The following is a 27,277-nucleotide window of genomic DNA, read 5'->3' as shown; positions in this document are numbered from 1 at the left end:
GTCTAAATGGGAAAAGACAGTGGGACTTGGGGAGGCCTTGGGTTCCCAAGCTGCTTGTGCACCCGGGAGCTCCCTCGAGGCTAGAAGGAAGGACCCAGGCTTTGTTACTTCTTTTGCATCCCTCAAGTTTGTTCTCCCTGGCCTCTGCTTGTGACCTATAAGGTGTATATTGCCTTCTAGGTTAAGCTGCTGCCACAGAGTAGTGCAAATACTGTGGCTTGATGTGACCCTCTCTCCCACAGCAGAATGGAGGGGACCTTCTGGTCTGGTATACAGCTCTGTGCTGGGACTTGTTCAGGGATGTAGATTCCCACCATCCAGCAGCTCCTAAGTGTTGGAACCCACTGAGGTTTCCTGCTGGCTTTGCCCAGGAGGACCACATGAGGGGATGATTGGACCACAGGCCTGGGTACCAGGTGTTTGGAAGGGTCTGCACGTAGCTGTATCTAGCAAGGGGGAGGTCTTTTGCTCCTCCCCTTGGCATTGTGATGAAAAGCCCTTTGGAATAAAGTTCTGGGCTGGTGGGTTTTGGCCCAGGTCTTCCCAAGGCTATCCTGTGTTTCTGTCTATCCTCTCGTCATCTAGGTATCTCTTTATATCTACATATTTCCCACTTCTCCCTGCTCAAGAGTACCCTGGTCATAAAAGTGGGGGCTGATTCCCCCACACCTAAGGTGTGGTCCCTTCTGATAGTTGAATCTGGGCCACAGTAGGCTCCTGCTTTAGTACCTAGGATAGGGGAGGAGAGAAAGCTTGGGGTATGCCTTTACATGTGAACTTTATATACATTGAACTCTTCAGGGGTCCAGATCCAGGCATGGACTATTCACAGTCTGCATCATGATCCTGGAAGAGCCTTGGACAGTGGGGGTCTTGGTCTGTAAATAGCACAAACCAACTTGACTGACTCTGGAATCTGAGAATGTACTAGAAGAGTGCGAGTAATCCCAGAACTGGAGCTGAGAAACTCAGGGTGCATCTGCAGAAGGATTCCTACCACAATGATCCCACATCCTTCCCTTCCAGTCCTCTATTTCATGGAGGGAGCATCGCTTTTGGCTGGCAGGATACCTTGAACCTTGATTGACAGGACCGCTAGCCCTCTAACTGGTGGGGAAAGGGGTTCTATAGCCCAAAGGAGGCCAGGCATCAGTAAATGTCCCCTACAGAGCCTTTTCCCTCCTCCTTCAGAGAGTGAACTATTTCCTACAGGAAAGAATGGGAAAATGACTGAAATGGGCCCCCTGTTTGCAACCTCTCCAGGTGCTGTTTGCAAGGTTCTGTTTGCATTGTGCACCATGGGTGCTTCTGGGATGAAGAATAACTGTCACTCCTACCTGACAGCCTCTGTTTTAGGACTTTGATCCTTACAGACAGGAGGCCACATAGCTTGGGGTCTGGAACCAAGCTCCTTCCTCCACAGTCTCTTTCTCAGCTCTCTTTTTCTTGTCGATAAGACCGTAACATTTACTTAAAGTGGTTTGTGTTCTTTGCTCAAACATCAATATGAAGGGCTCAGGGAGATTGCAGTGAATTGTGGGGAGGTGATGGTATCTGGGAGCCTGTGTGCACAGGACGGCAGCTAGCAGGCAGGCCTTCATGCCTCCCTACCAGGGACACCCACTTATGGCCACCTTGAGGGTGGTTATCAGCCACCAGGGTGATGGTCAAGGCCAGCTTTGCAGCATTAGGCAGAGAACTCTCTTTGTTGTTTTCTGAAGCTGCCATCCTGGGCAGAACCTGAGTTCAGACCTGAAGTTGCTGTAATTTTGGCTGGCCCCAAACTCACGTGGCTCGAGCATTGTACAGAGTACCTTCCTGAGCCCTTGGGACCACCTGGAGGGTGCGCAGCACCAGAATCTGAGCCAGAGGGTGGAAGGTTAGAGGTAAGATCCCAGAAAGCAAGATAAAGAAAGCCTGTATCTTGGTCCCCTTTCTACGGTGGCAATAAAAGCACCACTGGACTAGGGATGGATTCAAGGCTTGTTCCGTGAACATAGTGATCCCAATCCTAAAGGCTGTCTCCATGACACCCACCTCCCCATACGGTCACACGGAGACTAGGTTTCAGCGTGGATTTGAGGACATAGACCTTCGGTGTGGGATGGAGGAGAAGCCACACTTTGCTTTGCATTCACCTGTTGGTGGGCATCAGGGGTGGGTCCTTCTTTTACCCACTGTGGGCACTGCCACACATGACCACAGATGCATCTTTGAGTGCCCATTCTCAGCTCGTTGGGCACTGCTGGACTGCATGGTTATACTGGGTCTAAAGTTTTGTTTTAAACAGTGTCTCATGTAATTCTGACTGGCCTCAAAGTTGCTGTGTAGCCAAGGATGGCCTTGAACTCCTCACTCTCCTACTTTCACCTACTTTATTTATGTGTATAAGTGTTTTGCCTACATGTATGTATGTATGTGTACCACATGCATGCCTGATGCCTGTGGAGGTCAGAAAAAGGTACTGGATCCCCTAGAATTGGAGTTAGGGATGGCTGTGAGCCACCAGGTGGGCGCTGGGAATCGAACCCAGGTTCTCTGCAAGTGCAATAAGTGCTCTCAACCAGCCCCTCTACCTTCTTCTTAAATGCTGGGGTTGTAGGTGTGTGCACCACTACATCTGGCTTCTTGGTTCTTGTTTCTGTTTTGATGTTTTAAAAATGTTTAATCAGCATATGTTAACTCAACATCACAGTGGGCTTCCCTATGGCATTTTCACACATACATGCATACGATGTATTTGTTGACCATACTTACCTCCCTTACCCTCTCTTGTACCCCTCCCTCTTTTACTAGTCCCTTTCCTCTTCCCAGCTAGCCCCAACCATGCATGCCCCTGTGGAGGCTGCAGGTCACATCAGGATGGTTACCTCTATCAGTGTCTCTCACTGAATCCGGAGCTCGCCATTTCAGCTCAGTGTTAGGCTAACTGGCCAGCAAGCTCCCTGGATCCTTCTGTCCCTGTCCCTCCCCAGCTCTGGAGTTACAGGCACGCACACCACCACACCCAGCTTTTCACATGGGTGTGGGGTGCCAGCACTCAGGACCTCATGCTGGCACAGCAAACGCTGTATCCACTGGGCCATCCCCCAGCCCCTGGTTTGGGTGATAAGGATGGGCTCTCATGTTGTCCAGGCTGTCTGTGGCTTTTACCTCTTACTATTGGGATTGCTGGTATGTGCCACATACCTGGCTTAATTTTTATTTTTTTCTTTCCTTCTTTCCTCCTTTCTTTCTTTCCTTCTTTCCTCATTTCTTTCTTTCTTTCTTCCTTCCTTCCTTCCTTCCTTTCTCTCTCTCTCTCTCTCTCTCTCTCTCTCTCTCTCTCTTTCTTTCTTTCTTTCTTTCGGAACTGCTGTGCCACTTTCCACAGCAGCTGTGCTGTTTTATTCCATCTATAGCACACAAGGACCCAGTGTCTCTTCTCTGTTTGTGAGCCATCAGTCACCCTAACGCAGGTCGGCCTTTCCCTCATCTGTCTTCACCACGGACCTTTATGTGACACCTTAGCAGATTGATGACAGTGCTGGAGGTCACAGCTGGGACACAGCAGAGTTTAAGCAAGGCCAGCCTGCCCCTTTCCAAGCCTTCCATTCTAGCTGGCACCCTGTTCCACCACCCCAGGGTGAGGTGGCACATTTAGGATGCCTCTGAAGAACCTGGGTGCAGAGAAGGACTTGTCCCGACACATTGCCTGAGGTGCGTAAAGGATAGGGAAGGGTGCTTGCCTCGGCAGGATTCTTAGGAGAGACAGTATGGGGCTGGCCTGGGAGGGAGCTGCAGGCAGAGGGGACAGGTGACAGTGGCATAGACGTTTGAAAAGACAAGAGAGGTCCTAAGTGGTGTCATTTGGTTGTACAGCCATATACTGAGATCCAGGCTGGGAGTGCTGGTGCGTGAGGCTGCTTTCATGCAGGACACAGACCATAGGAGAGATGAAAAGAATGGATTCCAAGTTTGCAGAGACCCTTGGCCAGGTCCTGGGAGTGAAAAAGATCACACTCTTTTAAACGAAGGGAAGAAATTGGCTAAGGGCAAGCCGGGAGAGTCTTGGAGCCAGTGAGGACGTGGCTGGTGGTAGCCAAGGTGAACTGGAAACAAACTTGTAGGAAGGTCCCTGTCTCGACAGGGTTAGCACATCCTGCTCTCCCTGTGAGTGTCTCCAGGGTGAGAGAGTTCCTCCTGCACTGAACATGACTGCATCTTGGAAGCAGCTTGCAGTGAAAATGGTGTGTGTTGCCCTGACTGGGGATGTTGGCTGGGCAGGAAGAAGGCAGAGCAAGGGGGCAGCTGGGTGGGAGGCAAAGCAGGTGTTGCTGGGGCTCTTTGGAGTAGAAAGAATGAGCAGGAGGCTTTCAGACCCTGGGGTCTGGGGTATGTGTCCCTCCATCGGGGAGCAGGCTGTGCTGGGGACTCTCTGTTCCTGTGTTCTGTGTGTCAAAGTGAGATGTTTAGCCTTGGCTCATATGTAGCAGTCCCAATTCTGCAAGAATTCTGCGCGTAGTTACTGGTGCACACAAGTCATAGTGCCGTCTCCATTTTTATTTGAGGGAGGTCACTCTTCTGCTGATGGACACCAGCCTGCTGCTTGGCTGTCTACCCCAGCTACAGCTAGCTTCAGGATTTCCATGGAGTGTTGTGGAATCGTTTGGCTCAAAGGCCAGAGCTATTCAGTTCTTGCAGACGGTGTCATTAGTATTGATGAGAGCACTGAGGCATGCAGGGGCAGAGTGCATTGCCCCAGGACACACTGCTGGTGAACAGCTGAGGCAGGCCTCACTTCCATTTTCCGACGTGTCTCTAAATATTCAGTCTCCCCTGACTCTGGCCCTTAGAGCTGGCCTCTACCCAGCCATAGATACTGGGCTGCACTGCTCATGACATTGAGTGTCTTGGTCAGCGTCTGTGACACTCCTCTGTAGTCTCACACTGCCGCTTCCCCCGGGGATGAGCATCAAGAGCCTGCAGCAGCTCAAGGCTCTACACAGACAGAAAGGCAGGACCGGCCGGCCTCAGCAGCACCAGGTTGAAGCTTGCTTCTAGAACTTTCTATCACTGACTTGAAACAAGCTATTTAGATTTGAGTGGACCACCTAAGTGCCTTTGTACATGACTCGGGGACCTTCCCACCAGCCTGTATGAAGAATAACCGTGCACATAAGCTCTGAGTGCAGTGCGGGGGATGTGGCCATTCATTTTAATAACAGCGTCAGCTATCAAAGGCCAGGGAGGAATGAGGTGCCTTTCATATTGTTCTCTCCGGAATACTGATCAAATAACCTCTGAGGGGCCCCAAACCACCCTGAGTATTGAGGAACACCTCTGTGAAGAACAAAGATGGCCACTGTCCAGGAGGGTGACCCTCCAGGATGTGGGACTGCCGCAGAGGTATTGGAACAAATGCCATGCAGCATATTATAAATGGGTGGGTTACCCCAAGAAGGCCTCAGGACACAGTGGGGTGACTAGAGGGAGCAGAGAAGGCCCCATTCAAAGGTAATAGGTGTGTGTTGCCATCCTGTGGGTAGAAGGTACCTGAGAGACCTTTTTGAAGTTAAAGGGGATGGAGGCAAAAACCGTTAACAGCCTGCAGAGCCCGAAGATTCTGATTTAAGGGAGAGAGCTTAGAGCAGAAGAGGGACCGGGTGCACGTCAGATGCCACGCGTCAGCTCAGGCTGCTGCCGGGGCGGAGCGGGATGGAGGACCTTAGAGTCCTCGTCCTCACCACAGCTCTGAAGGATGGAAAGTGTTAGGAATCCCCTGGGCTGCAGATAACAGACACTCCGGGTCACGGGAACTTTAAACATGGGGGGTCCTTGTTGCTTAACTCAGTGTTGCTGGCCAGGCAGCCACTCACTCGGCAGCTTAGCCTGGAGGGGAGCGTCCCTTCTCTTGCTGCTGGCGCTACTTCAGGCTTGTTGCTTCATGTCTGCAGCCCTGCTGCCATGGCTCCTACTGTCAAAGTCTCTCACCGCTGTGTCTCTGCTTCTCCGTTTTTCAAGTGAATGATTTTTCCGAGAATTGCTACCAGATAGCCGCTCCCATGCCTCTTACCTAAAAGTGACTCAGGACCACCTAGGTACCCTGGCAGGGGAAGCAAAGAAGTTTGGAGCTGCCAGAGGGAAGGGGACTCAACACAAGACATGATGGGATGGCCGCCGGCTGGGCCGCCAGCAGCCCATGCCCCATGCAGTTGGTATGATTCTCGTTTTGCCTATGGAGAGCACGAAGACAGAGAAGCGACAAGGCTTGCCCCCAGGTACCCAGCAGTGGAGAACAAGGCTCCTGACTGCACTCAGGCCTGTGTGGATCATGGCCTCATCATTTTGCAACCTAGTGAGGACTGAGCCTGTCTCCTTCTCTAGAAAGTGAGACTGGTGACAGAAACATGGGAGTGACATTAATGGAGGGACTGTGTAGCAACCTGAGCGCCACCTCCACGGCGACAAGGGACAAGTCTGGTGACTCTGGTAGTAATGTGTTCCTATTCTAGTAAACACATCACGGCAGTGGTGTTCTCTCTGCTTGGCAAGAACACTATCATTTTCTCCCCATAAATGAATTCTGCTCACGTCAAACACTGGTTGGATTTCCAGCAGGTGATGGAGGCAAATCACCCCGTGGTTGATAGAGGTTTATTATATTTCTCTGATCCGAATTTCATTCTGTTCTGATGTGAAGGATTTGTTGGGGGGGGTGTCAAGGAGATGAGGGGTGCTCTGTTTTCATCTCTGGGGTTCAGGGAGGCTGCCCCAGGCACCTGCTGCTGTCCGAGTGTCCTGGGCTTGGAGGCACAGTCTCACCGGCGCTTCTGTTTCCTGCCAGTGGAATCTTCAGATCCTTGTGTCCCGGAACTGGAAGGGCCTGCAGGTGCCCAGGGAGCAGTCTTGAGGCTGAAGCTACCTGCTGGCCCCAGGCAGCCTCACCCTTACCGCCATCTGAAGCCCACCTCTGTGTTTTGTCCCATCTGATGGGGGGCTCCAGAACTTGACCTGGCTGCTTTCTCTCCATCCACTCTAACTAAACACTAGCCTGAGCCTGTCACCCCCTCTGGCCTCTTGTGCTGGCCCAGCCTTCTGTTCATCCCCACCACACTCCAGCCACATGGAGTCCTTTATGACCCAGTGGCTAGACTGTATCTGTGGAATGGTCATGTTCCTCCCTCCCTGCAGTTCACAAGGCTCTCGGGTGTGTTTCTCAGGGTTTTGCTCCCAAGCTTCGATACCACCTAAGTCCAGGGTCTGTGGAAAGCTGATAAGAGGGTGCCAGGGAAGTAGGATACTGCCTGACTCTAAGGACATGAATAGGGTTTTGTTGTTGTTGTTGTTTTCTAGTCCCTCGTGGAACTTACAAGCCTTGGGCAGCAGATGGACTTTGCAGAGGTGACTCACTGAAGGGTCTTCAAATAGGAAATTGTCCTGGGTTATCTGGGCAGTCCAGTGTCACCAGTGACCTCAGAGGAGGGATCAGAGGGTGTGAGTCAGAGGAAAGGCATTGTCATGCGGGAAGTAGGGAGCCCACGGGAAGCTGGGCTGAGAGAAGCCCCTAGATGCGGGGCACAGCCCTGGAGCCTCCAGAAGGAAGTCCATCTCCTCCCCAGCCCACACTGTTCACTTGCAGGGATGCTTTGGTCCTAAGCTGCTGACAACTTGTTCCACAGTGATGCGGTGCCCAGACACCAGTGGTGGTGAGGACACAGGCCTGGCAGGGAGGAGGGGCTTGCATGGCTGTCCCAGCAGGGGCTTCTCTGGTCCTGAAGACTGCAGTCCTGAGGAAGGTTTTTAGTAGGGCAGTTCCCAGCAAGGGATTCCTGGTGAAGCCTCAGTGATGAGCACCCCAGCCTTCATCCCAGGGGATCTCCTCCACCTTCGGGGGTGGGGTGCTCGTATAATCCACATCCCCTTTTATGTTTTCTTATTACCCTACGCTGTCAGGAGTGTCTCCAGGGACCCTGCCACGCTATTCCCTGGCTGTGCCTGGCTCAGACCTTGTGCAGACGCAGGGTTCTCCGGAACATGTCTGGATGGAAGGACTGGGTGAGCTCATATCCACCCGTCTGTCTAGGATGTGAGACAGCCATCAGTCATCTTCTCCCAAGAACAGATCCTGCTTCTGGCAGCTTAGCCAGTGGCTTCCCTTATGATGCTTTCCTGCAGACAGCACCAGCCAGTGTTGTCTGAGTGCTTTTTGTGCACATACAGCTCTCCCCATCCCCCTTCCAGGCAAAGAAACTGAGACACAGGGCATGGAACTCATTCAGGGCCGCACACCTACTGAGTGTTATCAACTTCAGTAGTCCGGCTCTGGAGCCAGCCTATGTCACCTCCCAAGTACACAAGCCTGTATGCGATGGGGAACCAGGGTGGGCATCAGACCCAAGTTAGCTTAAGTCCATATGAGCCTCAGATGGGTCCTGTTGCAAGGTGGTGGGGTGGACCCTAAAGTCTGGGTAGCAGCTCCTGGGTCTGATCTGGGAGTCTGCAGAGGCATGGGTTCAGGAGAACATGTCTGTTTCTCTGATCCTCCCCGACCCGTGGCCTGGTGCATCCCATCCTAGCTTGAGGAAGGCTATCATGAGTGGCCACAGCACTCATAGAGTTACAGCTGGGTTCTTCCCCACCCTTCTGTGCTGCTCAGGGGGAAAGGAACAGAGCGGGGGAGAGAGCCAAGACCTAGACCAGGGCAGCACCTAGACCCGACTTGGCCACAGCCAGATACGCTTGCCTGATGTCGGCAGAGTTTTTTTTTTTTCCTACCATATGCAAAATGGAACCAACCAGCATCAGACCACATTTATTGAACATGTCCTGTGACATTTACTAAAGCTTCACATGGCAGCGTGCTTGGGTCGATACAAAGCAGGCAGACGCCAGCTTTGTCCTCGTGCTCAGCTAATGGGGCCGAGACACAGTGAGGTTAAGGGACTTCCCTGCTCTGTCGTCTTTGGCACCCCTGCCCAGGTGGATGCTGAATTAAACGAGGAACTGGAGTGAAGGAAAAGGCCCTTCCTGTAACAGTAACTGTTAGCTGAGTGACCTCGGAAAGGAAGACAGCTCATTGTTGGGGCTGGGGAGACGGCTCAGTGGTTAAGAGCACTGGCTGCTCTTCCCGAGGACCTGGGTTCACTTCCCAGCACCCACATGGAAGCTCACAACTGTCTGTAACTCCAGTTCTAGGGGACCTGACACCCTCACACAGATACACAAGTAGGCAAGACGCCGGTGCACATAAAACAAAAACAAATCATTGGAACAAAAAAAGACAGCTAGTAGTGACATTTGCCCTCCATGATGCCTGAAGGTCATGTCCCCCCGCTTTCCACCATTGATGTCCACCCTGTCCTTCCTTGGGTCCCTTACATTTTTGTGAGTTTTCTCTTGATGGGGGTTCTTTCATCTCTCTGGGCTAGGTTTGAGCTATCGTAGCCCCTCCCCTTTTTCCCATAAATCTTTGCATGCCTGAGGTATGTATTGTCCTATGCATCTCCTCCCCTAAGAGTCCCCTGTGGCTCACCTCCAAGGCTTGTGCTCCTACTGTCTGGCACTGACAGCCCGGCCCACGTGTTCAGCCTCCCAGCTCCTCGGAGACAGACCACTTTCTCCAGAAAGCCCCCACCCTCTAGGTCCCTGTCTTCGCCTATGTCTCTCTGTGGCCATGTGGCTCACGAGTCCCTCCTTGTGCTCTGGTCCTGCTGCAACTTGAAGGTCTCTGACCCATTCCACCTCACTGTGATCCCTTCCTGAGCAGGGTAGCGTCTAGGCACCTCCACAGCCCCCCACATCAGCATGGGGACGTACTGGGTTGGTGTGCCCTGAGTGTGCAGGATGGAGTGGAACATGGCACTGTGGCCTAGCAGAACAGTAGTGGTATTGGAGACGCTGGAGAGGTGGGAGGCTCCCCGGGGAGATGGAGTCCCTCTGTGTTCAAATGGCGGTGGCACTAAGCCGAAATCAAGCCTTGGTCCTATGGAGGAAAGATGAGTAAGTATGTGGGCTGCGCGCTGGAACAAGAAGTCACCTTTGGCTGAAGCATAGATGGATGCTCACGGCAGCCCCAAGATGTGCTGATAATGGACACCAACCTCACCTGCAAACGCACTTGGGGATGTTAGTGCTAAGGGGCCTTCGGGGGTAGTGCCTTGCATTGCCTGGGTCTGTGTAGTGAGCAGAGGGGCAGGGCAGGGCAGGGCTGAGACAGGCCCTGGGGCCTTGCCTTGCACTTCTTTGTTGGTTAGGATCCCATGCTTTCCAGGGCTTAGGAGGAGTTTTGTGATGTGCTGCCCTTCCCGGCTCAGGGCTTGGCTCCCTCCAGGTTAATGTACCTACTACCTCTCTTCTTCCTATAGGTAAACTTGGTGCTGGGGGACGGCCGGTCCCTGGGCCTCACAATCCGAGGTGGAGCTGAGTACGGCCTTGGCATTTACATCACCGGCGTGGACCCAGGCTCCGAAGCAGAAAGCAGCGGGCTCAAGGTGAGGGGACAATGGGCCATGGGCTGCATGTGTGGGGATGTGGGCGGGAAGGATCTTGTAGCTGACTTACTTCAGCAGAGCAGGTGGTGGTCCAGCTGAGGACCCGATCAGCTGGGAAGCCCCAGCTGACTGCTGGGTCTCTGATGTACAGTTCTGAGCAGCAGCAGGGTGGCCTCCTACACTGCGCTAGGCAGTGGACCAGCCCAGCTCTTTTGAGGCTGCTGTTTTGCAAGCCTGGCTGATAGCCGTGATGGCCTTGACCCCCCCAGGGCTTGTATGACACATGCAGAGAGCAGAAGAGAAGAAGCTAGCTATGAGCTGGGCTGTGGCTGTAGGAGGCAGCTTCAGGGCTAGCATCCACTCCAGACCAGCAGTTACTGAAACTGCATGATTAATCAGCTCATGTTCTAAGCAGAGCTGTGTGCCCAGCACTTCACATGTATCATTTCACGCTACCTGGCGGAGTGAGGCGAGTGTCCCCAGGTTCTTCCAGATATAAAGAGGTCCCACCAACTGGTCTAAGGTGGGGCTCGACACAAAGCTTGTGCCCAGTGAGTCTTGACTAAATCACAAAGCCCAGGGTGTAATCTGCAGTGATGAACACTTTACTAGGGAATAACTAGGAAGTCACCAGACAGCCAGAGACTGCATGCAAGGACGCTGGCCCAGGACCCAGATCACTGTGATACATGACAGTGTGTGTTTGAGCAGCCGTAGATGCTGGGTCCACAGTGATGGTGGGCGAAGGTGGCATTTGAGCCAGGCCTTGGGGACAAGAGAGGTAGATGACGAAACAAGCTGGGAAGAAATGGGATGCAGTGCTGAACGATGTCATAGATTGGCCACAGATGACTAAATGAATACCAGCCCAAGCTCGGTCAGAGGGAGAGGTGTCTGCGACAAAGGGTCTGGTGTGTGCATGTGAGTGTGTGCATGTGTGCATGCATGCATGCATGCATCTTGGGATCCACCAGGCCCCAAATCCCAGCATGGCAAACAGACTGCCATAGGGGAGATGGAGCAAAAATAGGCTTTTGGGAAATGTGAGCATTTGGAAAGTGCTCTGGGCTCCATGGGGAAAGAGAGTGCTGTGTTCCACTCCACTCCATTCCTTCATGGCTCTGTGACCTTGGAGCCTCCTCCACCTACCTGACCCTTCCTGCCCCTGCTAAGGAACAGGCTTGCCTCAGGGCTGTTGAAAAGATGAAAAAGAAACAAACTAACAGCATCATGAGTTATTGTAGTAAATATGGGTATAGACTGTGTCTCTCTAAAATTCTCATATCCAAATCCTCATCCTTCAGTGTCGGGGTCAGGAGTCAGGGCCCTTGGAAAGTGACTAGGTCATGTGGGTGGAACCCTCATCTACGGTATCAGTGACCTAGCAAGGGGATCCTCACCAGGCACAGAATCCACTCACATTTTAATGTTGAGCTGCCCAGACTCTGGAACTGTCAGCAATAATCTGTGCATAAGCCATAATGTGATATATTGTGCACCCCAATAAAACTTATCTAGGGATCAGAGGACAGAGCCAGCCACTAGATTAGACATGGAGGCCAGACAGTGATGGCACATACCCTTAATCCTATCACTCAGGTGTCAGAGATCTGTTTGGATCTCTGTGAGTTCAAGGCCACACTGGAAACAGAGCCAGGTGTGGTGACACGCATCTTTAATTCCAACACTTGAGATCTCATGCCTTTGCTTGGGAAGCACACAATCCTTTAATCCCAGGAGGTGATGTCAGGGCAGAGAAAGATATATAAGGTATGAGGAAGCAGGATCAGCTGAGGAGTTGGCGAGGTGAGGTTGGCTGTGGCTTGCTCTGCTTCTCTGATCTTTCAGCTTTCACCCCAGTATCTGGCTCTGGGTTTTTTCGTTTTGTTTGTTTTGTTTTTATTAATCAGACCGTTCAGCAATTCGTGTTACATCATCCTGTCTGTGGGACTGTGTTGCAGCACCCGTCAACATTACATTACAGAGAGGGGATCACAAGGCTCCACTCCAGCCCTAGGCGGCTAATGTTTGCTGGGGGTAGGAAAGACGTTTTCTTCAGTGATGCGACTACTGTCTAATTGCACCTGTAAATAAATCCCTACTCCTGAACCTGTGAGTGTGATGAACCTCATTGGGTCACACATGCATGTGCGCGCATGCGCACACACACACACACACACACACACACACACACACACACACACATACACACACAATGCACATGGTGGGGGCAGGTACAGACACTGTCTCTGACCTCCGGGAGTTATGTTCTATTGGGAAGATGGGCACCACAGATACGCTGTTCATTTAGTTAGAAAGAAAGCAAAGGAGACACATTTTGTAAAACTTCCCCATTGCCTGAGTTTGTCAGGTGGTCTCGGGCACTCAGGGGTAATTTGCTTGCAAACTGCCCACCTTCAGTGAAGCCCAATGCTGTCCTCAGCAGGGAGGCGCTCGATGGTGGCTAGCACTTCTTTCCCCTCACAGGCCCCTCGCCTGTGCTGACACCTGCCCACACTCACTTGGCCATCCAGCACTGATTAATTCTGTTTATTGCAGTGCACTTTCCATGGAATTAGGCATATTGAAATGGAATAAAGGGCCCGCTTGTGTGGGTGGTAGAGCCAGAACAGGCTTTATTTGTAAATAGCGCTCCGTGCTGTGGTGCAGTGCTTTCGTGAGGGGAAAGCGCCGCCTTCCACAGGGCTTCCAGCTGCTCAGCCCACTTAGCTTCCAGGGCCCAGTGTGAGTCCAGAGAGGGGGCAGGACGCCCGGGCCCTGAGTGGAAAAACACTTGCGAGGTCAGCCAGACCCCCAGCATTTAACCCAGGGGTGGTCTGTGCAGCTTGGAGCTTGTCTGCCTTCCCAGCAAGGGCAGCCCCTCCCCTCTTCACCATTTATCTTTGGATTCCTCCTATTTTTTTTTTTTTCATTACTCTCCCATACCCAGCCAATTCCAATCCTTCCGAAGAGCGGACCACTAAGCCTCTTTTGTTCCCTTAGGGACAGCCTATATTGAATGGCATTCAGACGCCATCGTAATAGCGGTTGCCATTCATTTAACGGGTTATTATGAGTGAGACATGGTGCTAACATTTAGATACATCTGCTTGTATTGAATCCTTTCCACAGCCCTGTGGGATGGGTGTGGGGGCCTTCACAGCACAATGTAGCAGATGAGCAACTGAGGCTCAGAGAAGTGCAGTAACGTGCCCAGGGTCGGGTCACACAGGGATCCCAGCACCGGCCCTTCTGACCCTGGGTAGCTACATGCTTTGTTCTACCATTGCTCTGTTGATGCTCTCCGCGGTTGACCAACTCCATGGCCTCTGCTGAGACTGTCCAGGCTGGGAGCCCATCCCGTCCCCACCATGGGGGACCAGGCTGCTGTCTTAGATAGGGTCCTTGGAGCAGGACCTTTGCCCCTGGGAATGTCCCACTTGTGGGGCCACTGCTCTGCGGCCTGTGGCTTTGGAGCAGGCCTGTCATGCGTCTGGAGAGGAAACGGTACCTTAGCGACAGGGGATAGTCTGCACTTTGCAGGTCTATCGGGGAACCTGGGCCATGTGTTGCCTTCGTGGGACTGGGCTGACCCCTCCGCAGACTAGCTTTTCTAGCTCTGTCCACCTGGTCTCTCTGGATCAAGCTTCCTTAGAGCAACACCCTGTGCTTGGGGACCCGCCGGGTGGCAGGAAACCAGCTTGCATCATCCACTCAGATCTTCACACAGCTCTGCCAGGTAGAACCTTTGGTTGCACGCATGTCAGGAGGGTGTGTGTCTGAAGTGTTCCAGCTCCCAGCTGGGAGAGGTAGAACCTAGGGTGTATTTCTCCCTGATGCCCCTGCCCACAACCGAGCACATAGTTGGTGCCCAGGAAATGGCTCCTGGAAGGCCTGTGGCCAGGGCAGGCCCTGACCAAGCTCTCATCTTGAGCCCCTTCTCCACTGTATCCCAGCTTGAACACGGCAGGGCTGGCGTGTCGACGGAAGCGGTATCAGTGGCCGTATTGGTTTGTTTCCCTCGTGGTTATGACTAAAGGCTGACAAAGGCAATTTAGAAAAGGGTTTCTGTTGACTCACAGTTCGAGGCTACAGTCAGTCCATCATGGCAGCAGGAGTGTGAGGCAGCCGGTCACATTGCACCCACAGGCAGGATGCAGACCGGGACTTCAGCCCATGGAATGTCACCATGCACATTTAAGGTGAAACCTCAGTTAAACCTTTCTGGACACACCCTTCTAGACACCCAGAGGTATGTTTTCATGGGATTTTAAGTCTAGTCGAGTTGACAAGATTCACCAGCCATCCTAGTAAACTCACTGCCCACATGGGATGTGAGCTGCGCAGCCAGCCCTTGCTCCTCGGTGTGGATTGCTTTGCCCTAAAGCAGGCCACATGGCACGACTGCCCACAGTGAGGCTGCTCGATGCAGGTTCCCTGAGAGTGTTCCAGAATCCCTCTCTGGTTCTGAGGGAGCAGGCAAGTGGCAGAGGCCCGTCCATGCTCACATCTCAGCCTCCAACTTCACTCATTTACACCCGAGGAAGGGGAAAGGCAAGCTGTGAGGAGAGAGTCCTGAGGTCTGGACTCCTACAGGACTCCTCCCAACATTCAGCTGGGCCTTGCAGGCCGACTGTGTCTCATGCTCCCCCCGAGAATCCTGCTGGAATGGAGGAGCCTGGCAGACCCCATGGCTGCCCCCTCTTCCCTCTGGGTGAGAGAAGGGTAGACTTATTATTATATGATGCTGTTAAATGGAAGTCCTTCAGATGGGCTTTGTGTCATGTGCTCCAGGGGACCCAAACTCTGCCAGACATTAAAAGAGAGAAGCAGCAGAGGACATGGCGGTACCTTAGAAACACTGTTGATCATATGGTGATCGTAATGAAAATAACATGCATACCGTCTTCACGTTTATATAATTCCTAATGGCTAAAAAAAGCAAAACACTCAGCTCAAAAGAACATAGTGTGATGGACTCCTTGGCAGTGCTAAGGAATTTTAGCAGATTTTGTGGCAGTCATAATTAAGATGACAGAAAGAATCGTCTAGTGTTTATATAATTCTCAAGAGTCTGAGAGCATTTTGCAAACAGTGCTCTACCTTTTCTTCTGCAACTTAAAATGAATGAACCGATTTCTTGAATGACACTAACTGTTCACACTTAGGAAAAGAAAAATAGGTTATCTGTATACCTAAGCCGTGTGTCCAAGAAGTTAAGTTTGTAGTTATAAACCATCCCCAAAAGAAAACACAAGCCCAGACACTTTCACAGAAAAAGCTACCAGGGGGTCCAGCAAGAAGTACCAGGTGGTCCCTTCTTGCAAACAGATGAGCGTTGTGCCTCCCAGATCATTTCATGAAGCCAACACAATACACTCCTATGACCAAGCAAGCTCAGTACCAGGAAAGAAAGTGGTAGAGCGTGGTCCTTCATGAATGTAGGTGCTAACACCCCCAGGAGAACGTCATCAAATCCACCAGGAACAAAGAGTCTGGAGAGATGGCTCTGTGGGTAAAGTGTCTCAGCCTGCATACGTGTGAGGACAGGAGCTGGGACCCCCAGCACACACTAAAATACCATAAATGCAACAGGTGTGGTGGCCACCTACAATCTCGGCACTCTAGGGCAGAGACAGAGAGTCCCAGGGCATACTAGCTAAGCTGGATCGGTTGTATCTGCATGCTTGAGGTTCAAGTGAAAGATCCCACTATGACAGTTAGAGAGAAATCACATAAGACACTTAGTGTCCTCTGTCTCCAGATGCGCATGCATGCATGTGCATCCACATATATGTACATGCACGTGCGCGCGCGCGCGTACACACACACATCTTATAACTAGGGATTGAAGGAAATGAGTCAATGAAGGATACCTTAAAAAAAAAAAAGCAGGGCTGGAGAGATGGCTTGATGGTGAAGAACACTTATTGCATAGGACCCATGCCAAGACCCATGTCAGAACTGCCTGTAACTCCAGCTCCAGAGGTCACGATGCCCTCTTCTGGCCTCCACAGGTTCCTACACTAATGTGTACATACCACCACCACCCCCACCCCATACACACAATTAAAAATAACATTTTAAAATAACACATCTAGCAAATATGGATCATGAAGCTTCATTCACATGTTGAAGCACTAAGTGTCTTTGCCTAAGATTGCAGAAAGGTAAAAATGTCCTGAACACCCGATTCGGCAGCATTCTAAAAGTTGTAGTCAGTCCACTAAGTTGAGAAAAGGAAAAAGAAAAAAAGGAATGAAACTGTTTTCCAAGGATCACAGAAAGTTCTCAAGAACCTGCAAAAGAGAGGCTGGAATGAACGAACTGAGCACGGTGGAAGGATGCAGTCAGCCGCCCGGGCCGGTGGCTTGACCTGTATTTCCAGCACTCAGGGAGGGTGAGGCAGAAGCGCCTCTAGTTAGAGACCAGCTTGGTTGAGGTAGTGATTCCTGGTCAGCCTGTGCCCAATAGCAAAACCCTGGCCCCCACCAACGAAGCAGTCAACACCAAGCACACAAGGGCAGTCCCATAGTCCTTTCAGTAGGTGGCGCTGGGGCAGCTGGGGATCTGTGTGCGGCCCAGTGGACCTCAGCTTTAAACGAAGAGCAACAGAAAGTGATCAGAGGCTCCAGCTGAGTCTCGTGCTTTTGTGTGGTTCTCAACCCTCCTAATACCGCGACCCTCTAACACAGTTCTCTATGTCATGGTGACCCCCTAACCATAAAATTTTTTTGCTGCTGTAATTTTGCTACTGTTAAGAATCATAATGTAAATATTTGATATGGAGATAGTCTTAGGTGACCCGTGTAAAAAGGTTATTTGACGCCCCCCTTCCCAAAGGGTTCGTGACCCACAGGTTGGGCACCATTGCACTAGAGGAATGTATAAGGCAAAGCATGAACGACCTTAGGCAGGGAAAGCACCGGCCGTAAAAGAAGGAGGGGGAGTCACCAGGGCTGGATAAAGACCCTAGAGACATACTTCCTCTGGCCAGGCTGCACCGCCTAATGTCCCCACAGCCTTCCAAGTATTGCCAACAGGAGAGCAGGCGTGGAACAGAAGCTGGGACTGGGGGACGGTGGAGGTGTCAATCGAGCATTTTGGTTTCCTTCTGCATCTCCAGATGCAAGCTCCTTCTCCTCAAGAGTGTGGATTAAGACTTCTGAAACCATGTAATTTCCAAGAAAATCATCTGTAAGGCTAGTTTGAGGTCACAGGAGCCAGGATTACATATTTACAGGAAAGGGGAGATGGGGGAAGCACCGTGCTGAAGGATTAGTCAGCTCACACAGAGAGGAGCGGATTCAGAACCACGCAGAGGGCACATGGCATGTGTGTGCATGAGTTATGCTCTGAACACACAGTGCCTTGAGCCATTCTCAAGAGGGGCTGGAGGGGCTGGAGGCAGAGATGCCCTCATACAGCACGCACATGTGCGCACACACACGCTGCCAACTCATGTCTGTGTTTGTGAGTACTGTTCTCCAGGTAAGAAGAACCTAAGAACCTGGGCTCTTGGTAAAAAGGACTAATGTCAGGTAGGGAAGATCTAAGATAGGCTTGTGACTTCTTTCTTTTTATGACTTTATTTTAGGGATGCTGGCCCATGCCTGTAATCCCAGTTACTTTAGAGGCTGAATCAGAAAAAGTACTAATTTGAGGCCAGCCTTGGCTACGCACTGAACCTTGTCTTTGTGTGTGTGTGGGGGGGGGGGGCATGTTCTTATATAGCCCAGGTTGACCTCAGACCACTATGTATGGAGGATGACTTTCAACTTCTGGACCTCCTCTAATCCTGAGTGCTGGGGTCACAGGCCTGTAGCACACAACCACTTTATGTTGTTCTGGGGAATCCACCACAGGGGGTTGTGTACGCTACGCAAGCAACTCTACCCACTGAGCTATATCCCCAGCCCAAGCTTGCAATTTCGGGGACCAGAAGGCAAAGACGCGCTAAAACAGGACCAAGCCAAGAGGTAAACAAATGAAGTATATTCAGTGTGCGCAGTGCTCCTGAGAGGGTGCCCAGCAGCTGGAGGAGAATGAAGTGCGTATTCATGAGCCCGGCTCAGTACTGAGGGGATTACAGAAAGGGCCGAGCACACAAATCAACGCCCATTTATACGAGATGGCTCAGAGGCTCCAACTGAACAGGTGTAACACTATTTTAGAACATGATTGTGTTTTCCAGTCGCAGAAATAATCTTGCTCATTGTAGGGAAGAGAAAACGCGTCCTAACCAGGTCTGCAGAGGACTGCTTCCTCTCCTACCTGTCTATACTCCCCCACTCCCACCCCCACCCCCTCACCCGCCAGGACAGCCCAAATCCCCCCCCTCCCCCAGAGGCAGGGGATAGGCCGGGCCCCCTGCTGCGTCCTGAGCAATCTCATTGTTGGATGGCCCACCAGGCTCCATTGAAGATGAGCAAGCTGAGGCCCAGAGAGGTGGACACTTGCTCAGGTCACACCACAAGGAAGAGGTGGCACTTCCATGCTCTCTGGTCATCTGGCCGGGAACCCCACATATGTGCGCAGAAGTGACAAGCACCCGATGTCACGCTCCCCAACACTCCGCCGTGCCCCTCTGCACACCAGCAGCTAGTCCCGGTTCCTGTGTGTCTCGCTTTAAGGTGTGGGACCTGGAGGGTTCCAGCAGGTCAGACAGAAGGGACGGCAGTGCCAGGGCAGATCCGTCTTTCGACGTTTTCAGATGAACAGCACCCGCCAGCCTTTGTCCTTTAGCCCAGTGAGGAAGGAGGCACTGATGTTATCCCTGCTTTATAGATGGAGACCTGAAGCACAGAAAGGTTAAGCAACTTGCCCAAGGTCACACAGCTATTAGGTAACCGAGCTGGAAGTGGAAGGAAGAAGATGCAGTTCTGAAAATCTTGTTCCTGTCCCTTCCCTCTTATGACCTTCTAGCTAGTTCCAGCAGCTCTTACCACGGTGCCTTTTTGAGGTGGTTCTCAGCGCACAAGGACGGGCTTTCCTTTGCAGATGGCTGGGTTATGACTCCCGAAGGGTGTGCAGTGTCTATGGTGTCTCTGCCTCATGCTTCCCCGTGGGGTGTGTCTGCTCAGTCTCTGGTCTCCCCCGGGACACTACTGGCATCTTCATGACTATGTTAGGAAAGTCACCTCCTTGTCCTCTTCCCACAGGCCACGCCCCCTCCAGGTGTCACCTCTGAGTCATCTCAGCTGTCCTCAGGCAGTCCTGGGTGGAGGGTGGGGGGGGAGGGCTGATGGCCCTGGCCTCATTTTATCAGATCTAGCAGCTTGCTCTGAGCCGATTTCAAGCCAGTGAGTGGGCTAGCTGGGGCAGGCTCCTGAGGCTCCGCCCACAGGAACCCCCCACCCCCCCACCCCCACCCCGCTCCAAAGAGAAAGGCTTCAGGTCACCTTTTTATCACTTGAGCAGGGCTTTGACCTGCTTCTCTGAATCCAGACTCACTCCCAGTGACATCAGGCTGCCTGTCTACACACTGGCCTTTGTTATCCGTGTGGCTGTCCTAGCCTGTACCCCTGTGACCTTACAAAGAAGAACGCTGCATTGCTCCTTGGCCTCTCTGCACTGCTAGCCCTCTGAGGATGGGGACCCGAGGGAGAGATGGTGGTGTGCCTGCCATGTGTCCAAGGACCGGGCCTGGCTCAAGTTCTTTGTTTTTGTTCTTGATCTTGGTTTTAAGGACAGGGTCTCGTGCTGACCCGGCAGGCCTCTATCTAACTCACCATGTAGCTATGAGCGACCTTAGTCTTCTGACGCTCCTCTCTCCACGTCCCAAGTCCTGGGGTTGTATACCGGCACTGCAGCAGCCGGTTTCTGGTGTGCCGGTAACTGCACCCGGGCTTTGTGGAAGCGCTTTCTCAGCTGGGCTGTATCCCCAGCCCACAGGTCCCATTCTACCTAATACCGTGACAGTGACAATTCAGTGCTTGGAGGGGACGGCATCTCAACTACCACAGGTGACACTCCGCAGGAATGCAGGTCCTGCCTGGAAATTGCTTCTGGTTGAGTGAGTAATAGAAAGAGGAATAAATGGCCCCAGGGGTCTAGAGAGGTGTCCTATCATGAGTGTGACACTGTAACACTCGGAAAGAACCTGAATGAAAATGAGCACACGACTGCTCCTAGCTGTGGCTGAGGAGAAAGGTTTTATTGTCGATGTGAGGGAGAGAACAGCCAGAGGCATCTGGAAGAGTCCAGACTGAACACGGCCATGAGAGGAGGGAGAGGGCAAACAGACCGAGAGCGGAGCGGAGGACCAAGAGAGGCAGGTCCGCAATGGCAGGTTCATGTGGAGGAGACACCACGGGAGGAAGGGGATCAAAGCCCCGCCTCTGAGATGGGCGGGTCTTAGGGTAGGGGCGGGTGAAAAGTGCTGGAGGAGCTTCAAGTACTGACTGAGCCTCGTCCCCGGTTTCTTTGGGACCTGAGAGAAGCCACACTCCTATCACGCCAAGGCCCTGCCCTTGCCACTTTTCCAACATTGACTCCATTAACCCCACAGCAAAGCGTGAGGCAAGGGGTCTCATCCCTTGTCCACCGACGTGAAGTTTGGAAAGGTCCAGTCACTTACCCGAGGTCACACGGCTGAGACTTGGCAAAGCCAGGCTTTTGAACACAGGCAGGCTGACTGAGTCATTCTCAGGAGAGCCCTTCAGTGTCCCAAAAGGAAGCCCGCTGCGGCCACACACAGAAAGCGTCTGTGTGGCTGGGCCCTGTAGGGTGATTGATTGCTCTATAAGCAAATATTGCCAGCCATTTGCACGCCCGATGCCCAGACAGGAGCTTCAGAACCGAGCGGTGTATGATGAGTGTGGAGTGGAGATTCACAAGCAGAGAGATGGAGGAAGAGATTAACAGGTGTGGAGCAGGTGGGGCAGCGGAAGGGGCAGGGAAGAGGACAGGGTAGGAGACACTAGCTCCAACAGCTGTTTCAGGTCCTTGCAGCAGCTGGACACACCTGGGCTTGCATCATTGATAAATCCGAGAGCTGTTAGCTGAGGCTGGTAGGTGGAAAGCAACCAGGCTATCAGAGTTTGGGGTGCCATGAGAAACATGTAGGCACACATGTGTATGCAGATACATGTGTGTGTGTGTACACATGTGTGGAGACCAGAGGTTGACTTCACGTATCTCATATATTGAGACAGGGTCTCTCACTTGAACCCAAAGCATCCCAGTTTGGTTGGTACAGCTGGCCAGTTTGTTCTGACGGTGCCTTCCACACGAGCCTGGCGTTATTTGGGTACTGGGGATCCGAACTTCCATCTTCAAGCTTCTGTGGCAAGTGCTTTGTCCCTGAGCCACCTCTCCAGCCCCCTTGTTAACCTCTTCTGACTCTCAGCCTTCCCTGCTCCAGCGTTCTTATCAGCACGTTCCAATGTCTGTAGCCACTCCCACAATCATGGATCCCCCTTCCCTAGGAGCTCTAATATCCTTCTGTCTCCATCTCTGCCCCAGGGCACTGTGTGTCCATGAATCACCCCGTATGTGGCCTTTGGACTGGCTCCTTCCACTTAGCATAATGCATTCTGCGTCAGTACGCTTGTTTTCGTGACTAAATAATGTCCTGTCATGTGGTGGAACCACACTGTCTGTCATGGTTAAATAATGTCCTGTCGTGTGGGGGAACCACACTGTCTGTTCAGGAGCCAGTGGACTACCAGGCTGTTGGCGTCCGTCAGCATCTTCCACCCTTTTCTGTATGCACTTCTTAGACGACTGATTAATAAGCTGTGCAGACTGTGTTGTGTTTCGCACTTTCCACTTGTGTCTTCCCATGTGCAGCGATTAAAACCCCCTCAGCACAATCTGTAAGGGTTTCATAATAACATTCCATCCCATGACTGCATTATAATAATTGGCCCGACTGGTCCCTTGAAGTCAAGCATTTAGCTGTTTCTAATTGAAATAAGGTTTTTCCAAAAGAGCAACAAAATGAGAGAAACCTCAGAGGAACTTTGCAGAGAAGCTTAAACCACCTCCCAGCCTATCTGTGCCTGCAGGCTGCAAAGCCTGGTGGGGGGCAGGAGTGATTTAGCCCAAGTCGCTAAAAGGCTCTTTCTGGTCAGGAGGAGGATGTGTTTCTTGCACAGGTAGGAGGCAGAGCAGTTCTGCCTGAGGTTCCTCTTCCCTAAAACCCCAAAGCGGAGGGAAATGTTTGTGAAAGATGAGAAAATGGCAGCTGGGCTAAGCCATGTACCCCCAGATCTTATACTTTTTTCCGAGGGTTTTTTTTTTTTTTGTTGTTGTTGTTGTTTTTCCTTTTCATTTGTCTTGGTCAGTGTTCTATTGCTGTGAAGAGACACCATGACCATGGCAACTCTTATCCAGGAAAACATTTATTTTACAGTTTTAGAGGTTTAGTCCATCGTCACCATGGTGAGGAGCATGCAGGCAGACATAATGCAGAGGTAACTATGTCCAGATCCAGAAGAACGGGAAGAGGGAGACTCTGGACTTGGCATGGGCTTTTGAGACCTCAGAGCCCACTCCCACGCCCCAGTGACACACTTCCTCCAACAGGGCCACACCTCCTAACCCTTCCAAATCTATGAGCCTATGGGAGTCATTCTTATTCAAACCTCCACATCATCCTTGATCACATGATCTTCATACGCAGTACAAACTGAGGGTTTCAGCACCAGATGTATAAATTGACAACATGACCACTCCAAAGAACCGTTAAGGGGAAACTTTTTTTTTTCTTTTGTAGATATGAGGGAGAGTACAGCCAGAAAGCCAGAAGCAATCTGGAAGAATCCAGAGCAGGGAGAGAAAAAAGTAGACTGAACTTGGCCAGGAGAAAGGTGGGATGAAGACAAAGAAAGGGCCAAGGGCAAGGACCTGAAGAGGGCACTGAGGAGGAAGACCTAAGAGGGCGTCTAACAGGGTGATAAGGAGGACTGAGTTGCTGTGGGATGGAAGCCCATGAGCTGGAGGAGCTCAGGGGAGGGCAGGGCCAGGATGTCAGCATGGACTCCGAAATGTGTAACAGGCACTTGTGATACTGAGTGAGCCAGGGTGCCAGCATGCTCTTTGGTGTGTTATCTGTCCCTTCGGCCAGTGGAAACGGAACTGGCTCCTTTGGTGGAAAGGGAACTGGCCGAGGAATGCTGATGAACTGGATTTGTCTTTGGACCTGACACACACAACTTTGGAGAGCATAGCAAATGAACTTAAAATGTCCGGAATTTCCAGCTCAGGACTCACACTTGAGAACAGGCGGGCATGTTTCTTCCCAGTTCTCTTAATGTAATCGAAGAACGCGTGAAACGAAAAATGTCAGCAGCAATAAAAGTCCAAGTTCCAAAGTAAACTGTGCCGCAGTGTCCACCATGGAGAGTTGTAGCCCGGTCTTGGTGAAACCCCTTCCAGGTGTTTACGGCTACAGAGACCGTAACAAAAACACTAAGGCTTTAGCAACATTGGACTAAAGTTTTTACTGTGCCCTCCCTCTCAAAATCTAGCGCTTAGTGTTAGGATCCTGCCCTCACTCCCGCACATGTGCAGCTTGGGTCTGGCGTCACACATCACCAGCGGGCGCTGGCGACTACATACCGCCTTAAAAAGCCGGACGCATACCCCTACCCTACCTCCCTGTTCTCTGCTCCCCCTCTGCTCTGCTTCCTGCTTCCCTCCCCCACCAGCCCCTGCTCCCCTCGCTTTCCCTCTCCCCTTTCCCTCCTAATAAAGCTCTAAAAGCTAACATTAGGTTCTGTCGTGACCGTGACTGTGTCCTTTCCACGTGGTAATCAGTGCCTCCACCAGTGCCGCCACCAGCGCCGATTATCTTTCACTTAGATCCTCCTGTGTCGGGAAACTGTCACAAAATGATAGCACAACAGCAAGTGCAGGTGTTCCTATATAATCCTGGTGTGTGTGTGTGTGTGTGTGTGTGTGTGTGTGTGTGTGTGTGTGTGTGTGTGTATGTCTGTGTGCCTGTGTCTGTGTGTGTCTGTCTGTGTGCCTGTGTATGTCTGTGTCTGTCTGTCTGTCTCTATGTGTGTGTGTGTGTCTGTGTCTATGTCTGTGTCTGTCTGTGTGCCTGTGTCTGTGTGTGTGTCTGTGTCTGTCTGTCTGTGTGCCTGTGTGTGTGTGTGTGTGTGTGTGTGTGTGTCTGTGTCTGTCTGTGTTGGTGTGTGTGTGTGTGTGTTTGTGTGTGTCTGTGTGTGTGTCTTTCTCTCTCTGTCTGTGTATGTCTGTGTCTGTGTATGTCTGTTTCTGTCTGTGTGTGTGTCTGTCTGTGTCTGTGTATGTCTGTGTCTGTGTCTGTGTGTATGTGTCTGTGGTAGTGTCTGTGGGTGTATTGTGTACAGGTGCCTGTAGGTATGCTCACATATGTGCTTGTGTAAGTGAAAGGCAGAGGTCAGTGTCAGGTGTCTCCATTGATCACTTCCTCTCCACCTTTAAAAAACAATATTTTCCTTAGAATTTTATATATGAGTACTATATTTATGTCATTTCTTTCCTCTCCTTCTCTCCTCCCTTCTATCCCCACTCCTTGAATTCATAACCTCTTCTTCTTTATTATTAGTGATATGTATAAACTGTTGAGTTCACTTAGTAGGGTGTGTGTGTGTGTGTGTGTGTGTGTGTGTGTGTGTGTGTGTGTGTGTGTGTTGTGTATGTTTAGGCCTGACTGGGACTGACCAACACACCAGGTTCTCTCATCCCTAGAGAAGACTGATTCTCCCCCTCAGCAGCCATTCATTGCCTGTAGCTCTTCATTTGGGGTGGGGCCTTGAGATTTTCCCCCACGTTCATGCTAGGATGCTGACTGGTATTGTCGCTGGGCTGGTCTTGTTTAGGCAACCATACTTGGGAGATTTCCCGGCTGCAGCTTCCTTGTCCTAGATAGAAACACTAAGTCTCTTAGACCTCCTGGTGCTCCAGTGCTTAAGATCTTTCCTTCCCTTCTTCCGTGGGCTCTGGTCCAGAACTTCCTCACTGTGCACCCGGTTCGCCCCTTTGGAATGGTAATGTACAGCTAGATACAATAAAGAGATTGCCTTGAAATCTCAGAAGAGACTTCCAGCTTTTAAACTGTGCTGAGACTGTGAAAGATCGTGGGAACTTTTGAAGTTGGACTAAATACATTTTGCATTAAGATCTGACCATAAGCCTGTGGGGGAGAGGGAGTGGATGTGGTGGTTTGAACGAGAATGGCCCCGTCTTAGTCAGTGTTCTGTTGCTGTGAAGAGACAACGTGACCATGGCAACTCTTATAAAGAAAAACATTCAACTAGGTCCTGCTTACAGTTCAGCGATTTGTTCCATTGTCATCATTGTGGGAAGCATGGTGGCACCCTCTTTGGCTGGCCCACAACCACCGGTGACTCCAGCTCCAGGGACTCTGACAGCCTCTTATGGATCCCTTGGGCACCTGCACTCCATACACTTACCCACACATAGGTGCATGATTAAAAATAGAAATAATGATAAATCTTTTTTTAAAAGTCTTCTTGCTTTTGAGGCAAGAATTAGGTTTCAGTTTTGCATTGGCAACAATAGTAGAATATTAATAATTTTGTTATCAATGAATCTTATTTTATCAGTCCTCAAACTAAAACAAATCTTAGACAACAACAATGGACCTTGAAAACATCTACACCCTAGTGCTCTGAACCCGTGAATGTTTAGGTATATGTGGCAGAGGGAATTAAGGTCCCAGTGGAATTCAGCTGCCACTCATCTGCCCTTGAGATGAGGATGGCCCCAGATGAGCCTGCTGGGCTCAGTGTCACAGGCATGGTAGAAGTGGAGTGTGGAGGACTTGGCTTGATGATACTGGCTCTGTGGGTGGAGCAATATCCAACAGCCCGGGGATGGGAGTGGCCCCTAGAAACTCAGAAAAAGCGAGTTGGGCTGTCCCAACTCTGTAGAAAGGAACTTGACCTTTCTGATGTCTTCCCTTAGTGTAATGGGGTACATATTAGACTCCTGAGTTCTAGGTCTGCAAAACTGGGGTCATGGGTGTAGTCCTGTGACACAGTGCTTGCCTAGGATCCAAGAGGCCCTGGCTTTGATTCCCAGCACCACTACATCACATCAGTCATGGGGGCACACACCTATAACTCCAGCAGTCCGTGATCATCCTCAGTTACCTAGAGTCTTTGAGGCCAGCCTGGGCTACATGAGATCATGTCTCTCCACCACTGCGCTCCCCCCCACCCCCACCACCAGCAAAAGCTCCAGCAAGATGGCTTAGCAGGTACAAAGGCAATTGCGGCCAAGCCTGATGACCTGAGTTTAATCCCTAGAACTCATGGTGAAATGAGAGAACAGACTCGAGCAAGCTGTCTTCTGCCCTCCAAACATTTTGCATTTTGGCACAGGAGTGTGTGCACACACACAAAATAAATAAATAAAATAAACAAATATTTTTAATTAAAAGTGTAAGATGACAATGTTGTTTTAAGCACTAAGTTTATAGTTGCTTGTTACAGCAGCTGCAGGTCACTCATACAGAGCACGCTGCACATCCTGCACCTGTTCTAGCCCAGGCCTGGGCTCTGTTCTTCCCTACTCTCTACCATCCAGTGCTGGCCTCAGTGCACTGCTTCCTTCCTGGTGACAGTTGGACGTCATACACTTGGAAGTTCAGGGCCACATCCTTTCTAACGACCTAGCACAGAAGCAGGATCTATGCTTGGAAGGTTTTTTTTTCCCCTTGTGTTTTACCTTGAAATAGTGTTAGCCTTAAAAACTGTGGGGCGAGAAAGATGGCCCAGCAAGCATAGAGTTTTCTGCACAAGCATGCAGACATGAGTCACGGCCACAGAAAACCTGAATGTAGC

General features: G+C 51.3%; 1 protein-coding gene across 5 annotated transcripts in view; it reads left to right on the top strand.

Annotated features, from left to right (window-relative positions):
• Positions 1-27,277, top strand: part of Whrn (whirlin) — an 88,083-nt gene that overhangs the window by 24,855 nt on the left and 35,951 nt on the right. For all 5 annotated transcript variants that reach the window (XR_013049154.1, XM_006979557.4, XM_015998220.3 and 2 more), the window contains exon 3: positions 10,347-10,472. Coding sequence is in view for 4 of the 5 variants with exons in the window: in XM_006979557.4 (XP_006979619.1) it covers positions 10,347-10,472 (126 nt within the window). In the remaining variant the exon portion in view is untranslated. The remainder of the gene's footprint in view (positions 1-10,346; positions 10,473-27,277) is intronic.

The sequence above is a fragment of the Peromyscus maniculatus genome, chromosome 2 (genome assembly GCF_049852395.1).
Source record: "Peromyscus maniculatus bairdii isolate BWxNUB_F1_BW_parent chromosome 2, HU_Pman_BW_mat_3.1, whole genome shotgun sequence".
NCBI classification, from domain to species: domain Eukaryota; kingdom Metazoa; phylum Chordata; class Mammalia; order Rodentia; family Cricetidae; genus Peromyscus; species Peromyscus maniculatus.
This window is presented reverse-complemented; position numbering and strand designations above follow the sequence as displayed.